This window comes from Populus nigra, chromosome 10 (genome assembly GCF_951802175.1).
Source record: "Populus nigra chromosome 10, ddPopNigr1.1, whole genome shotgun sequence".
In the NCBI taxonomy this organism is placed as follows: Eukaryota; Viridiplantae; Streptophyta; class Magnoliopsida; order Malpighiales; family Salicaceae; genus Populus; species Populus nigra.
This window is the reverse complement of record NC_084861.1, coordinates 6,209,835-6,225,336: the sequence shown is the minus strand read 5'-3', so window position 1 is coordinate 6,225,336 and position 15,502 is coordinate 6,209,835. Positions and strand designations below refer to the sequence as shown.

Sequence of the window (15,502 nt, the reverse complement as noted above, 5' to 3'; positions counted from 1 at the left end):
TTTTAAATTATTTCCATGTACTAATATATGATTTTTTTTAAAATATTATTTTAACACATATATATTTTTAAATATTTTAAAGAGTAGCAACAATCTTCAACACTACCCAAGTGGTCACAGTAAATTAGGGCATTTAAGGGTAGCGATTTGGCATGTTGGTGAAAGCCAATCACAACCGCAGGTTGTGTCGTGTGATCAATGGTTAGATCTAACCATGTAATACACCAAAAAATCGTGGCCGTCAACTAGGGCCTGGAGTGAGTTTCTCTGAAAGTGATGGGAATACGAGAACATAAAAGAAAAGAGAGAGAGAGAGTTTTTTTAGAGAGACAGAGAAGGGTGGCTGGGCTAGGAGAGAAGAAGATAAAAGTGGAAAGCTAAGATCTTTCAACACTTAAAATTTTCTATCTTTGATTTTCAAAAGAACAGAAATATTCGTTCTGTAAAACACGTCTCTGTATTTCATTAAAAAAAAATCCAGCGAGCCAGAGTCAATTATGCTTTGGTTTATGGTGATATGAGAGATAAGATAAACTTTGTGATTACAAGTTGTTTGTTGTTAGAAAGGGGGGAAGAAAAGAGATGGATAGAAACAGAGAAGCAAGAAGAGTGAGTTTGGCGGCTAGTAATGGCTTGTCTAGAAGAAGACATAGAAGTAGCAGTCTAAGAGACTCTCCAGGTTTTAATCTCTCGTCAGATCTAACCCTCTTTGGCTCCCACTAAAAGCGGCACAGTTTTTATTAATTCTGATGTGTTTTGGTGTTTGTTATTGCAGAAGATGATGGACCAGTGGAGTTGCAAGAAACAACGAGGCTACGAGATCGGAAAAAAGATCGAGATCGGGACAGAGATAGGGACCGAGACCGTGAAAAAGACCGAGAGAGAGACCGGATTAGCGGCAGGAGTAAAAGGCGGAGAGGGGAGAGATTGATGCACGGGAGTAACAGAGAAGATGGAGAGCGAGACGATAGCTCAGACGAAGAGAGCGTTAACGATGACGAATATGAAGATGACGATGACGCAGTTGGTGTTGCTGGGAGTTCCATGAGGATGCTGCCACCGAATCCTTCTTCTTTATCTTCTTCTTCTATGTCTAATCATCATCATCGGAAGAGCTTTCCGCCGCCGGCCAAAGTTTTTAGAGCCGCGCCGACGACGATAAATACCACGGCAGCAGTAACACCGTGGAAGGCTCCTGATGAAATGATTGGCGTGTCGGTGCCTAGAAAAGCTCGGTCAGGTATAGAGGTGGAAGAGATTTAATATATATAAGGCAAACGGCAAAGTTTCCAGATTTTGATGGATTTTGTTTCAGTGGATTGCTAATGTGTTTTTGTTTGGTCTTCTTTGGCAGCATCCACTAAGAGGTCACATGAATGTTGGGTTTCAAGTGGTGGCGGAGTTGGTAGCGAGCAAACTCACCGGCAAGCTTCGACATCTCCGGTAAGATCGAGTGGACCAGCTATGCTGGCTTCAATTTCAGCTTCTCCGGCTGCTCCCGCATCCCCTCCATCATCTTCTAATGCTTCAGTAAAAAAGAAGATGGTTCGTTGCTTCATTTGTACTAGATTTTGTATTTTCTTTTTATAATCTTTCGTTCAGTAAACTGATGACTGTTTTTTTTTTGATGTTGTAGAAGCCAAATGGACCGAAACAGAAACCACCTAAATCTTCTTCGAAACCCAACTCTTCAGCACAAGATGAGATTGAGTTTGAGATTGCTGAGGTGTTGTATGGATTGTTGAGGCAACCACAAGCACCTTCAAAGCAAGAAATAGTGGGAAATGATTCGACAAAGTTTGATTCCAGAGAAAATCATAATAAGTCTACTAGTGATGCTAAATCCAGAGTTTCCTCGCCGATCTCTAACTCACAGTCAACTGTTCCTCAGTCATCTTCAATTCCTCAATCTAATTCTAGTTCCTCTGCTGCTCCTATGTCTGCAATTGGTGAGTTTGAGCAGCGGTGGTTTCATATACTTCCTTCCCGATCCTTTCCTTTGGTGACTGTAAGGAAAATCGATGGAAAATTGTGATCAATTTGATTTAATTTGTCAATTTGATTTTTTTTTGTCTGGTTTAAATCCGCAGCACCGAAGAGGAAGAGACCGCGACCAGTAAAGTATGAAGATGAGCATCCCCCAAATTTTCCTGCTCGCAATAGTTCCATTTTGTCAACGGCCAAGATTGACATTGATCAGCCTGCAAAAATTGAATCTTCTCCTAATATAGAGAAGAATTTGGGATCTGCAGCTGAAAATGGTGGAGTTTCATGTGATTTACTGGCCAATCAAGCTGCTCCGGCGACAACAGAGGCGCAGCTGCAGGAGGTTGTTAAGCCGGAGAATCATCCGTCATCGGATTCCAAGCCCATGACTGAAGAATCAGAATGTAGAGATTTGGGTGAACCTAAAGAAGAACCTAAGTCTCCTATGAAGGAATCCACTCCTGGCCTTAGATTTGATGATGGTTCCGAGAGTTTGACAGCAAATAAAGCGTGAGCATCCAATAAATGGACACTTGTTTGATTTTGATCTTCTTCGTTGTTTTGGAGGATGGGGTCTGATTGTGATTATCTTGGAATATTTTTTGGTTATCCAGGAATGTGATGGCCTCTGAGATTGATAGCCAGCGAGAAGAAAAGTTCCAGATCGATCTGATGGTGAAGATTTTTTCACTATTTTACAAGATCAATATCTTACCTCTTTTAGAAATTCAATTGTGGGACTCTTTTTTTTTAAATTTTGAGTTGCAGGCTCCTCCATCAAGATCATCTCCAGAAAGGGACATTGAGACTGATTTTGTGGCTGTAGATCCTAAATCTATGGTCACAAATGGGGAAACGGTGAGTGGGACCGCTTTTTACTGTCTACTTCATATCACCTATCTGTTTGGTATGATTGGGTGTGAAAAATTAATGATGTTGGTTTTATACTTTCTTGTGTCACATGGTAGGAAAAGAAGCCTATGATGGTCAAAGAAGACGAGAAAGCATTAAAAACTGGGAAGGAAAATATGAATGTGGAACCTGAAGAGAAAAAGACAAAAGTTACAGGAGAAGAAGTTGAATCCCAGAAGCCTATTGTTAATGAAGAGAGGAATATTGATCTCCAGCTGGATTTAGAGAAGGCTGATAGAGATAGTGCTACTGTTACTGTAAGTAGAAACAAGCTACTTCAGCATGTCCAGAAGCAGCAGCAACCCAACATAGAGAAAATTGGTAAAAAAAATAGCGGATTCTTCTTCTTCTTCTTCTTCTTCTTCCCTTTTGAATTGAGAACTTTTGTTCTCTTGAAATTTTGCCAATTCGGTCGCTGATTCATTTTATTCTCCTTTCCTCTGTGTCTCATCCTCAGCTCCTCAATCTAGTTCTTTGCCTTTGCCAATGTCTATGACTGGCTGGCCTGGTGGGCTTCCTCACATGGGGTATGGTTTGTTGTGTGTGATTCTTTCATTATTTTTCTGTAAATGCTTTAATTTCTCCTCTTTGGGAAAATGACATTTTGGTGATCGGCAGATATATGGCACCTCTACAAGGAGTTGTTTCCATGGATGGAAGTGCCGTGTCTTCTGCAGCCTTACAGGTATGTTATGCCTTTTTCTGTCGATCTAACTCATGTTTGATTACCCGTAAAAGAATGAAACAAACCACCCCCCCCCCCCCCCCCCCCAATTCTGCTAAGTTTTCTTTGAACTTGTTGCAGCCTCCACATTTGATTTTTAGCCAACCACGGCCAAAAAGGTGTGCAACACATTGCTACATTGCAAGGAATATTCATTGTCACCAGCAAATTATTAGGATGAATCCTTTCTGGCCACCAGCAGGGGCTCCTGCTTTACAGTATGGGGCTAAAGCGAGCAATATGAATGTGGTGCCCTCCACCGATTTGCATGCAGTTAGAGGTGGGAATTCTGTAGAGAAGGGGCAGGGTCTTGCCATCTTTCCAGGTCCCGCTGGGAAGGACAAGAATTCTCAAGCTGCTAACAGCGTAGACGCTGCACAGAGAAAGCAGATTTTGCTTCAGCAAGCCCTGCCCCCTGGTGCTCACAGTAATATTTTGGTACGGTCTTTAAGTTTTAATGTTATTTATACTCTGCAATTTGTCCATGGTTTTTTTTTTTTTGAATGTTAGTTTTCCTTTCGTTAAATTTCAGCATGGACCCACTTTTATCTTCCCAATGAATCAACAACAAGCTGCTGCTGCAGCAGCAGCTTCTGTCCGACCAGGCAGTGTTAAGTCTTCTCCTGCTGCTGGCAGTGTAGCTTCCTCAAGTAGCTCAAGTTCTGCTTCAATAAGTGCCACGGCTGGTGCTACAGCAATGAGCTTCAACTACCCAAACTTCCCAGGCAATGAAACTCAATACTTGGCAATTTTGCAGAATGGTGCTTACCCGATTCCAATCCCTGCACATGTTGGGCCGCCCACAACAGCTTATAGAGGAACCCATCCTCAGGCTATGCCTTTGTTTAATGGATCATTTTATTCTTCTCGAATGGTTCATCCTTCACAGCTTCAGCAACAGCAACAGCAACAGCAACAGCAACAGCAACAGCAACAGCCATCCACACAGACACAACAAAGCCAACAGGGTCATCAAAATCCAAGTATTTCTAGTGGTTCCTCGTCATCCCAGAAGCATTTGCAGAATCAGCAGCATAAACCACATGGGAGTGCAGGTAGTGGAAATTTGCAAGGTTTTCCTTGCCCTAAAAACCAGCCACCTCAGTCCCTGCCAAACCATCAGCGGCAGCTGATGCAAAATCAAAATGTTACTCACCAAGCCCGTCAACTTGAGAGTGAATTAGGTGGTGAAGACAGTCCATCAACTGCTGACAGTCGAGTTTCCCGTGCAAACATGAGTATTTATGGCCAGAATTTAATGCCAATACATCCCGCAAACTTTGCTTTGATGAATCCCCCACCAATGGGTAGTGCCCATAGCGCAAGTGGGAATACTGGTGAAAAGAAATCGCAGCAGCCACAAACACAGGTTTCAAAGGCTGGGGTTGAGCCTTTGGCATCTCAGACTTTTGCAATGTCATTTGCTCCCATCAACGGAACCACAGCTTCCCCAGGTCTTGATATTTCATCACTTGCACAGAATCATGCTCTTCTCCAAAGCCTCCCAGAGGCAGCAAGGCATGGCTATCATCACTTCATTGCTGCGGCCCAAGCAACACAGCAGAAGAATTACCGTGTTTCTGAAGAAGGGAAATGCGGAGGAAATGACACTTCAAATGTGGAAGAAGAGAGGAAGGCCATGGCAGGAGGAAAGACTCCATTATCTGCTGGGCAGTCAATTGTGTTCTCTCGGCCAGATTTAACAGACTCCCCTGTTTCAACAATGCCTGTCAACAATGTTGTTGATAGCTCAGCCAGAAATCTTAACCTTGGGTCCGCTCCTGCTCGGACCTCTGGCTCTTTTATGTCAGCTACTATTGGCACTGTAAATGCACCAAGCATGCAGCAGCAGATGCAGCGGAATCATCATCATCAGCAGCAGCAGCAGTGGAATCAGCAAATCTTTCAGCTGCAGAAGCAGCAACAATTTGCAGCTGCAGCTGCAGCTTCCACTCGTAGTAAAACACCAGCAACTAGTAATGGAAGTGTTTATTCAGACCACATTTCATCATCATCATCTGCAGCCACCAAGTTCCCTAATGCACTTTCTGCATTTCCTCAAAATCTTGTTCAAAGCAGCAGTAGTCCAGCTCAATCTCCTCAGTGGAAAAGTTCCGCGAGGACCACAACCTCTCAAGTTCCTTCTTCGTCCCTAACCTCATCTTCATCGACCCTCAAAAACCTTCCTCAACAGCAAGGCCGAACCCAACAAAGTAACTCACACATATCTTTTGCAGCTAACCAAAAATCATCTGCTTCTCCTCAAGGGCAACCGAATCCCAGTAGTAACCAATCATCATCTCCTCCATTGGTGGTTGGTTCCCCCACAACATCAATTTCTAAGAGTGCAGGTGGAAGTCCAAGGACATCTACTTCCACAAGTAACAAAGGTGGCCAATCATCTCAGCAATCCAAGAACTCTGCCTCAGTGCCTGTGCAAAAATCATCTCCAGTTGGTGGAAGAAATATTCCATCAATCCTTGGTTATCCTCACAACTCTTCTTCATCTAACCCTGGTGCAAAGCCTCAACTGTCACATCAGCAGCAGCAGCAGCAGCAGCACTTAACAAAGCATGCACTGCAGCAGGCTCAGCTAATCTACTCTAATGCTGCTTTTATGCAAGCTCAAGCTCAAGCCCAACATGTGGCAAATTCAACAAATGTTGCATCAGCAACTAGTGGGTTTTATCTGCAAAGACACCGCAGTGAGCCGCAACCACAACCACATGGGGCACCAGCAACCTCTTCTACAGGGATGTTGTCTTTATGTCATCCAGTCACGCTTGCCAACACCAGCACAACTGATCCTGCAAAGGCAGTTGCTGCAGCTGCTAACAATATGAAAGGTGGTGGCTTACCTCCACAGGGTCTTATCCATGCTCAATTTGCTGCCGTCCAGCCCTCTGGAAAGCCACACCAGATCTTACCTGCTGGCTTCTCTTATGTCCATCCTGTTCCCACTGCAGTTCAGGTGAAAAAACCAGCAGAGCAGAAACAACCTGCTGGCGAATAGAATCACGTGTCTGCCTGGTGCTTTAAATGGCAAGCCCCGCAGAGGAGATGGTTTTCAAAACAAGATTGGTTTGACGGGATTTTTAAGAATTTAAGAGCACAGTTAACAAGCCAAGGGAGACATTTTGAATACCTCCTGGCAGAATGAGAAGAAATGAAAGGGTGAAAAATGTTCAAGGAAGCACGCCAGCTGGATCCAACCCCACAATTTTGGCAAGGAAAGTTGGGGGATGCTATATTTCGTGCTGATTGTGCTTGCTCTTTACACTTGTGTTTATAGTCTGACAGAGGTTGATGGTCAGGTCTTATTAAATTTTGATTGGTTTGATGGCGAGAGGCTGGGAATGAAAAGCATGGGGTACGTTTGATTCCGAGTGTTTTTTGTAGGGAAAAGGGAGGAAAGATGAAGATGAGGGAGGGAGGGAAAGGGGGAGAAAAAGAACTGCCTTTCCTTCTTTTGGGTCAGTTTTTTTCTTTTCACTTTGTTAGATTTTTCTTTCCTTCTTTCGGGGGGTCTGATTTTATTTTCCTGCAAGAGCTGTAGGCAGTATCTTTCTAAACAATCTCTCTCTATATATATAGTGGAGGGTGTATATGTATATGTCTGGCACATATAAAAGTAAACCCTCTCAATTTTTTAATTTAATACGTGTCCCTGTCTGTCTCGTTGTGTGGTGGTGGTGGTGGTGGTGGTGGTGTAGGCACATTTTATTTTCCTGAATGTTTTTCTGGTCAATTTAATGGTGTAAGTGAAAGAAAATGCTGCCGATATCTGTTTCGTTGTTTGAGATTGTTTGCGGATGGGTGAGGTGAATGTCCGGACAGTTGGGCACCTTACCTCAGGAAGGGTTCAGCTCCAATTTTGGGACTTTGGGAGTAATTGTTTGGTTTGGTCGGCTGGATCTTTTTTTTTAATGCACGTGGTGGTGGTGGTCGTTACGGACCACAGTTGCTCACATTAGTACAGTGTCATATTACATAAACCCTTGCTTGCCTTTGCGAGATCGTAAAATACTACTAACAAAGTTGATTGTTGAAAAAAAGGTGGTCATTTTAGGGCCAGCATCTTGCACGTTGCTGTTGTCTATCCTTGTGGGCTGGTGTGATAACTTCCCCTTTAAAAATGTCTTGCTCTGTAATTATCTCTCTTGTTTTGTTCTTCCTTCCTTATTTTTTTTCACAGAGAGAGAGAGAGCACTCGATAATTATCGTTGTGGTAAGTTAACAACGGGTGGGTATGTACAACGTGAGGTAAGGTTTCGATCATGTCTTTTTGCATATAGATAAGATGCATGATCTGCGCGCAACCAAAACCCAAAATTGCTACCAAATTGGCTCTTATCTTGTGGTCCCGATTAGAAGACAACTTTGGGCCCTTACGTTCTATAACAGCGACCTTTGTGCCAGAATCCTGCCTTTAACTTTGCAAGCTCTTCTCATCTACACGCGTTGCCCCACCTCTTTTTATCTACTTTTCAGTTTTTTCTTTTGTTTACTCGACACAAGAAAAAGGGCAGCATTTTACAGGTGCTGAAGAGTGAGGTGGGCTGTTCTGCTCAAGAAAAAAAGAAAAGAAGAGGAAAAAAGTGAAGTGAGAGCACTCCAAAAAGGATTTGAAAATTTGGCCCATTGCAAAAATAATAATAAAAATATATATATCACTGTTGCATTCTATTTACTGGTTAATGAAATGGAATTGGGCAACAGGAAAAAGGGAGGTCCGGTTCCAGAAGACGAAAAATGGCATAGGAATTTAACAAGGTTTTACAGTGACTCAAAGAGGGAAAAACACAGGATCTACCCATGATGAAGAACATGCAAGTGCTTGAAGGTGATGAGAATATTTGGATTATGGCCATTTCTGAAATCTCAGGTGTTGTTTAATTAACATGACTGCCCCTTGGTTTCTGTCCCTTGCTAATTTGATCCCTTTTGAAGGCGATAAGGTCCCACGAAAGAATCATTTAAATGGAAAGAGCAGCCCACCCATGCCACTAGACGTTATCACATCCAGGATTAGGTCTTTCCAACCCCCTGGCCCCACCTCTCATCCACCCCTCTAAGGAGAGGTTTGCGCTCAATTTTGGATTATTTAACACAAACCCAGTGGTTCCGTACACAACATGATCCAATCAATCTACACGTCTAAACTCTCATTATCACTTGAAAAAAACACTCCCGTTAATCTCAAAAAAAAAAAAAAAAACTTTATCACATGCAAGAATTTCAGCCAGCGAGTTGGTATCGATATATATGCTTGCTGTTTTTTCTTTCTTTCTTTTTCTCCAGTAAAAGATTTGATGGTTAGAAGTTAGCTGGATAGAAAAAGAGAGAAAAAAAAAGTTATTGTGTCACTTCTCACGTAGGTGATTAGCTTGCTATTTTATTTGATTGATTTTTTTGGCTCGTTGGAAGGCACAGGGCCCACATTACCTAGCCTTAAAAACGAAGCATTTTTTTGGTCGTTTTTAGCTTCTTGGGATGTCATGTACACCAAAAGATAGGAACAGCTGCTGGGTGAAAGTGAGAAGGGAAGCAATTGCAATGAATAATGAATGACTTTTGAATTTGAAAGAATCAAAACTCACGGCATGATCGTAGGAAGAATTGGAATTGCAAAACTACAATAAATAAACTGTTTTATTTATTTACCCATAAACAATGTTTTATTATGTTCTTTCCGGTTACTAGAGTTAATTAAGTTGTTTTTCCACATGTTTATTTAGGCATAAATCATGTAATGTCTGATATTTTATTGTGTTCTTATTCCCTTTCAAATTTCTTGATTTCTAGCCTAAAAACCGTATTGCATAATCAATTGCAACACTACTATACTAGATTCCTTTTTGGTTGGAGATCATTCCATTAGACTTGTAACAAATGGTATTAGAATAGTTGATCCACAATCTAATATTATGACTCCTGATACTAGAATACAAGAGCTCAAAAAACTAGAAAGCTCATTGGAAGCTGTTAATAGTGATCAAACATAAAATTATAAACAAATGATGAAGACGTTGGAGACCTACAATCACAAGTTGGAAACTACTAGAACCAACCATGAAACTAAGATCGATGAACTTATAGAACTTATTATTGGATTGGCTTATCAATAAACAACTCTTCTTCAAAATCTACAAATGCCCGCAATTGAGACTAGTGTAGCCAGAGATAAATAGACAACTCATAGTGGAACTTCAATGGCAAGACCTTATTTATTTGGTGAAGGGGGGCAAACTCAACTTGAGACACACAAACCTGGACTTGATTTTCCTAATTTTGATGGAGTGGAGGTCTATAAGTGGTTGTATAGGTGCAATCAATATTTTGATATAAAAAAGACTGAAGAATCAAAGAGACTCAAGTTGGCCTCATATTATCTAGATGGTATGACCCTATACTGGCACCAAAACTACATAAGAAGTTTAGGTGGTCAGGAAGTAACTTGAGAGGAGTATGTAGAGGCATCGTGTGCTAGATTTGGTGGCCAAAAGGGTCCTTTAAAATAACTCATGGAGCTGAGACAGGTAGGCAACGTAAAGACTTATATATAAAAATTTAATATTTTATATAATAGGGCATACATCAACCAAAGGCAAACACTAGTTTTTTTTTTGGGATTGGAGATTGAAATATAAAATATCGTAAAAATATTTGAGCCTACATCCTTGAAACAAACATACAATTTGTCTGGACTACAAGACAACACCTAATCTTATAAGCGTAGCTATCCAAGTTCTACTAAACACCTCCATCATATTATGACACCAAACACTCAAACCAAAATTAACTCATCATAAAACCCTTCTAAAATTCCTCTACCCTCCATTCTTAACCCTTCAAGACCTTAATAAATTGGGTTGCTACCTACAACTACCCTTAAATATACAAAAAAAAAACCAAGTGACAGGCCTACAAAACCCCTGATGAGTAAGGAATTAGAAGAGAGAAGATATAAAGGTCTTTGTTTCTAGTGTTACAAAAGATTCATACCAGGTCATATATGCAAAAATAAAAGACTCTACTCACTTTGTATCATTAATGAAGAGGAGAGTGAAGATGAAGGTAAGATAAAAGAGACACATACCTTAGAGACAATCAATCTCCTCATTTCCTTGAATGTTTTGGAGGGTGCGATAGGATTTCCCACCTTAAAGGTGACCGATAGAATTGATAAACACTCACTATCCATATTAGTAGACTTAGGCAATATCCATAATTTTATTAATACAACGATGGCTAAGAGGTTACATTGTAATCTCATTAACATCAAACCTCTCACAGTTGAAACTGCCAATAGAGAAACTATGAATTGTATAGTTGTGTGCAGGAATTTCATAGTAGATCTATTTGTGGTCGATCTGAATAACTATGACATAGTATTAAGGGTTCAATGGTTGGCTTTATTGGGAGACATTATATTCAACTACAAAGAATTATAGATGTCTTTTTATTGGTAGGGTCAAAAAGTGATGCTGCAGGGTTTAGAAGCTATTAATCTGCAAACTGTTAGGCTAGAGCAACTTAATGGATGGTTGACTAACTCTTCTTAGGTGGTAGAAATTAATTTGTGTAGTCTAAGGATAGTGACATATGAGGAAGGTTTTGTGCAGCTCATATCCACTGCTCTCATTCCTGAAATGAAAAGGAATCCTACCTTTAAGGAACTGTTAATGAAACATCAAGATGTATTCAAGAAACCAAAACAGTTGCCCGCTATAGAGAGCTCATGATCATTCAATACCTCTCAATCAACTCACCATTAAGGATAAATCTCCAATTCTTTTGGTAAATGAATTGCTTGAATAGTTAACAGGGACTACTATTTTTTATAAGATGGATTTAAGATTTGGATACCACTATATCATAATGGCCCTAAGAGATGTATTTAAAACTGCATTTCAAACTCATAATGGTCATTTTGAGTTTCTAGTCATGCTCTTTGGGTTATCTAATATACTTTTAACATTCTAGAGTCTAATGAACAATGTATTCAGGCCACATCTCAAGAGGTTCATGTTGGAGTTCTTTGATGATATTCTGATATATAGTAAGTCAATGAATAAACATCTAGAGCATTTGAATATGGTGTTTGCACTTCTAGAACTTCATACATTGGTGGCAAAGGAAAGCAAATGTGTTTTTAGGAGCAGCTAAGTGGCATACCTGAGGCATAATCATTAAAGAAGAAGTGTCTACAGACCCATAAAAAATCCAAGCAGTAAAGGAATGGCCTTTACAAAGAATATCAAACAGCTAGGATAATTCCTAGGGCTTATAGGCTACTATAGAAGGTTTGTGAGTGGGTATGACACCATTTGCAAACCATTAACATAATTACTTAAAAAGAAAGTATTCAGCTTAAATGAGAAAGTGATAAGAGCCTTCAAACTCTTGAAAGAATCCATGACTAAACCTCTTGTGTTGACATTGCCCAACCTTAATAAGCCCTTCATCAGAGAGACTGATACCTTAGAAATTAGCATCAGGGCTGTTCTAATGCATGAGGGCCACCCTATTGCTTTTTATCCAGTAAGTCTCTGGGATCATGACAACAAAAGTTATCCATCTATGATAGGGAGATGATGGTCATACTACATATAGTGTTCAAATGAAAACATTATATTTAGGGAAGACATTTTACAATCAGATTTGATCAAGTCAAACCTCAAATACATTCTAGAACAGAAGGTAACTTTTCCCTCTCAACACCTTTGGTTAGCTAAATTATTGGGATTTGGTATTGACATTGAGTATAAGAAGGGAAAAGACAATGTTACAGCTAATGCATTGTCCATAAATTCTAGTGGAGAGGTATTTATCATGACAATATCTACTATAACCATTTGTATAATAAAGCAAAACAGGGAGTGATGGGCAAAGGATCAATCTATTCAAGCTATTATAAGGGAGTTATAACAAGATCCTACAACACATCCACATTATAAACAGGTGAACAATCATCTTAACAATAAGGGAAAGATTGTTGGGGGTAATAATAAAGATTTGCAAAACAAATCGATAGTAATGTACTATGACTTAGTTGTTGTGAGATACTCTAGAGCTATAGTCACAACCAAAAAGGTAGGTACTCTTTTCTATTAGAATGAATAATAAAAGCATGAAAGGCAATACATAAAGGAATGACCTATTTGCCAGAATAATAAGTTAGAAAATATCTTAAGCCTTGGTTTGCTACAACCCATGCCTATTTTCAATGCATTCTTTGTTGAAATTAGTATGGATTTTATGGAGGGGCTTCCTAAATCTAATGGTAAAGAGGTTATATTTTAGTGGTGGATAATTTTTAGAAGTATGTCTATTTTGCAGCGTTGGGTTATCCCTACTCGGCCACCACAATGGCTAATGTTTTTATGAACCAAATCTACAAACTTCATGGTCTACTAGCCAGTATAGTCGGTGATATAGGATCTGTATTTCTCAGTCAGTTTTGGAAGAACTTATACGCATATCAAAGCGTGGAACTACACTATTCAATAGTTTACCATCCACAGACGGATGGACAGACTGAAGCAATCAAAAAGTGTTTAGAACAACACCTCAGATACATGACTGATAAGTCTTCTAATCAATGGACAAAATGGAGCCTCTGAATGAATGATGGTACAACACAAATTGCCACTCTTCAACTAAATTTACCTTATATGAGATCCTTTATGGATGTCCCCCCAATCCATATACCCTATTTCCCCAAAGATTCCAACAATGAAACCATAGATGCATTGCTGATAAAAAGAGAAGAAACGCTCAAAATCATCAAAAGTAACCTCAAATCAGCTTAACAAGTGATGGTACAACTAGCAAACAAAAAACAAAGAGTGAAAGAATGTTTGCACTGGAAGGATTGGGTTTACCTTAAACTACAACCTTATAGGCAGGTCTCAGTTACTAACAAAGCATTCAATAAACTATCAGTAAAATTATATGGTCCCTACAAAATCATTGAATGTATAAATACAGTGGCATATAAACTAGAGTTACCATCTTCAGCAACTATCCACCCAGTTTTTCATGTTTCTTAATTAAAAAGGCATGTGGGTAATAAAAAGGTTATATGAGAAGCTACCTGAATTCTAGACTGAGCCAGCATTCCAGCCTCAATTGATCTTAGACAGACGTATGATGAAGCGCGTGAATCAAGTTGCCACTCAAGTCCTAATCATTTGGAAAGGAGTGCCACTTGTAGAGGCCACTTGGGAATTCCTAGATGAATTAACCCTACAATTTCCTTCCTTCACCCTTGAGGACAAAGGTGTGCTGATGGGAGTAGCATTGTCACGGACACAAATAGATCAAGAACAACTACTGGGTAGAAGTGAGAAGGAAAGCAATAGCATGGCTAATGACCGTTGAATTTGAAAGAGTCAAAACACATCACATGATCGTTGAAAGAATTAGAATTGCAAAACTTCATTAAACGAACCATTTCATTTATTCACCCACACACACGCTATTTTATTATGCTTTTTTCAGTTAGTAAAGTTAGTTAAGTTGTCTTTCCATGTATCCATTAAGGCATAAATCATGTAATGTTGGGTATTTTCTTTGCTTATATATAATAGAAATGCTAGAGGAAAAAAGCATGGAAAAAAAAATAAAGTAACCAATTATGTCCTTTTCTCCATTCTCTCTTTTTCTTCCTGTTGTTCTATTATAATCCATACTATTCTATTATGTTCTTATTGCCTTTCAAATTTCTTGATTTTTGTTCTAGAAACAGTATTGCATAATCAGCTGTAATATTACTCTACTAGATTCCTTCTTCTTCTTTTTTAAATCATTCCATTAGACTTGCAACATAGTTGTAATTTATTTATAAAAAAAAGGTTGTAGAGTCTTGAATAGGGGTAATCATTTCTGATTTTCTCAGTTTTTTTGATTTTTTAATTTTTTTACTTACCCGATATAGGATCTATTTTATCATCCAAATAATAAAAATAAATCAAGCAATTCTCAAACTTCGTATTTGCTGCCGAGTACATACATAATAGACACTGGACAGATTTTGTTTTCGAAAGAAGAGAATATGCTACAAAATTATAAAAATCTTTCTGCTTTGACAACAATGTTCACATTTTGTTTGCAATGAGTTATTTAATCTTTCTATAAAATATTTAAATATAAAATACAAAAATATTGATTAGCAGTCGAAAGTCAAGATGCTGATATTCGCTTTCCTTTCTCCACTGTCAAGTTATGTTTTCAAGTTTTGTCTGAAGTAAACAAGAGCAATAATTGGCCGGCAGTTAGCGTTTGGGACCGAATATTTTTTTAAAGTATATTCTTTGAAAATATATTAAAATAATATTTTTTATTTTTTAAAATTTATTTTTAATATTAAAATATTTTAAAAATATATAACAATGTTTTAAATATTTTTTTTATTCTTATGAAATGATTTTTACACCGCGTTTTCAATGTGCTTGTACAAAGGACTGTATTCAACGCGCCGCCCCCACCATCCTACGATGCGACCATTGATTCTCATGTTTTTATTTCTTTATTTTTTTAAAAAAAAAAAAGAAAAACAAATTTGATAAGAAAGCAAGCAACCGAGAGAAAAGATTGGTTCAAAATAATATCGAGTCCATATGGCACTCTTAACTGTCGTGTTATGCTGTAAAATTAAATATATGAGAATATATAATGATAAATTGTTATAATATATTATAAATAAATTTTTGTAACAATTAATTTGGCAAATTATTGATATGTTGTTCGCATTAATATTATTAAATGCACTTAATATGCAAATAATTAACATGCCATCCTTTTTAATACAAATGTGAACAGTGGTTAATTCTAAAAGAAAGGGAAAGGAGAGTGATTAGTGCGTCTCTAATGCTG

General features: G+C 38.8%; 1 protein-coding gene across 2 annotated transcripts; it reads left to right on the top strand.

Moving 5' to 3' along the window:
• Positions 1-280: 280 nt before the first annotated feature.
• Positions 281-7,280, top strand: LOC133704752 (protein TIME FOR COFFEE-like). 2 transcript variants are annotated; one of them, XM_062129711.1, is made up of 12 exons: positions 281-679; positions 776-1,240; positions 1,355-1,443; positions 1,637-1,949; positions 2,091-2,496; positions 2,601-2,661; positions 2,755-2,844; positions 2,955-3,219; positions 3,356-3,425; positions 3,517-3,583; positions 3,704-4,060; positions 4,155-7,280. In XM_062129711.1, exons 1-12 carry the CDS (start codon positions 583-585, stop codon positions 6,633-6,635), a joined length of 4,761 nt encoding a protein of 1,586 aa, XP_061985695.1. In that variant the 5' UTR covers positions 281-582; the 3' UTR covers positions 6,636-7,280. The 2 variants fall into 2 exon arrangements, with proteins under 2 accessions (XP_061985695.1, XP_061985694.1); XM_062129710.1 differs by having other exon boundaries at positions 1,355-1,545.
• The last annotated feature ends 8,222 nt before the right edge of the window (positions 7,281-15,502 follow it).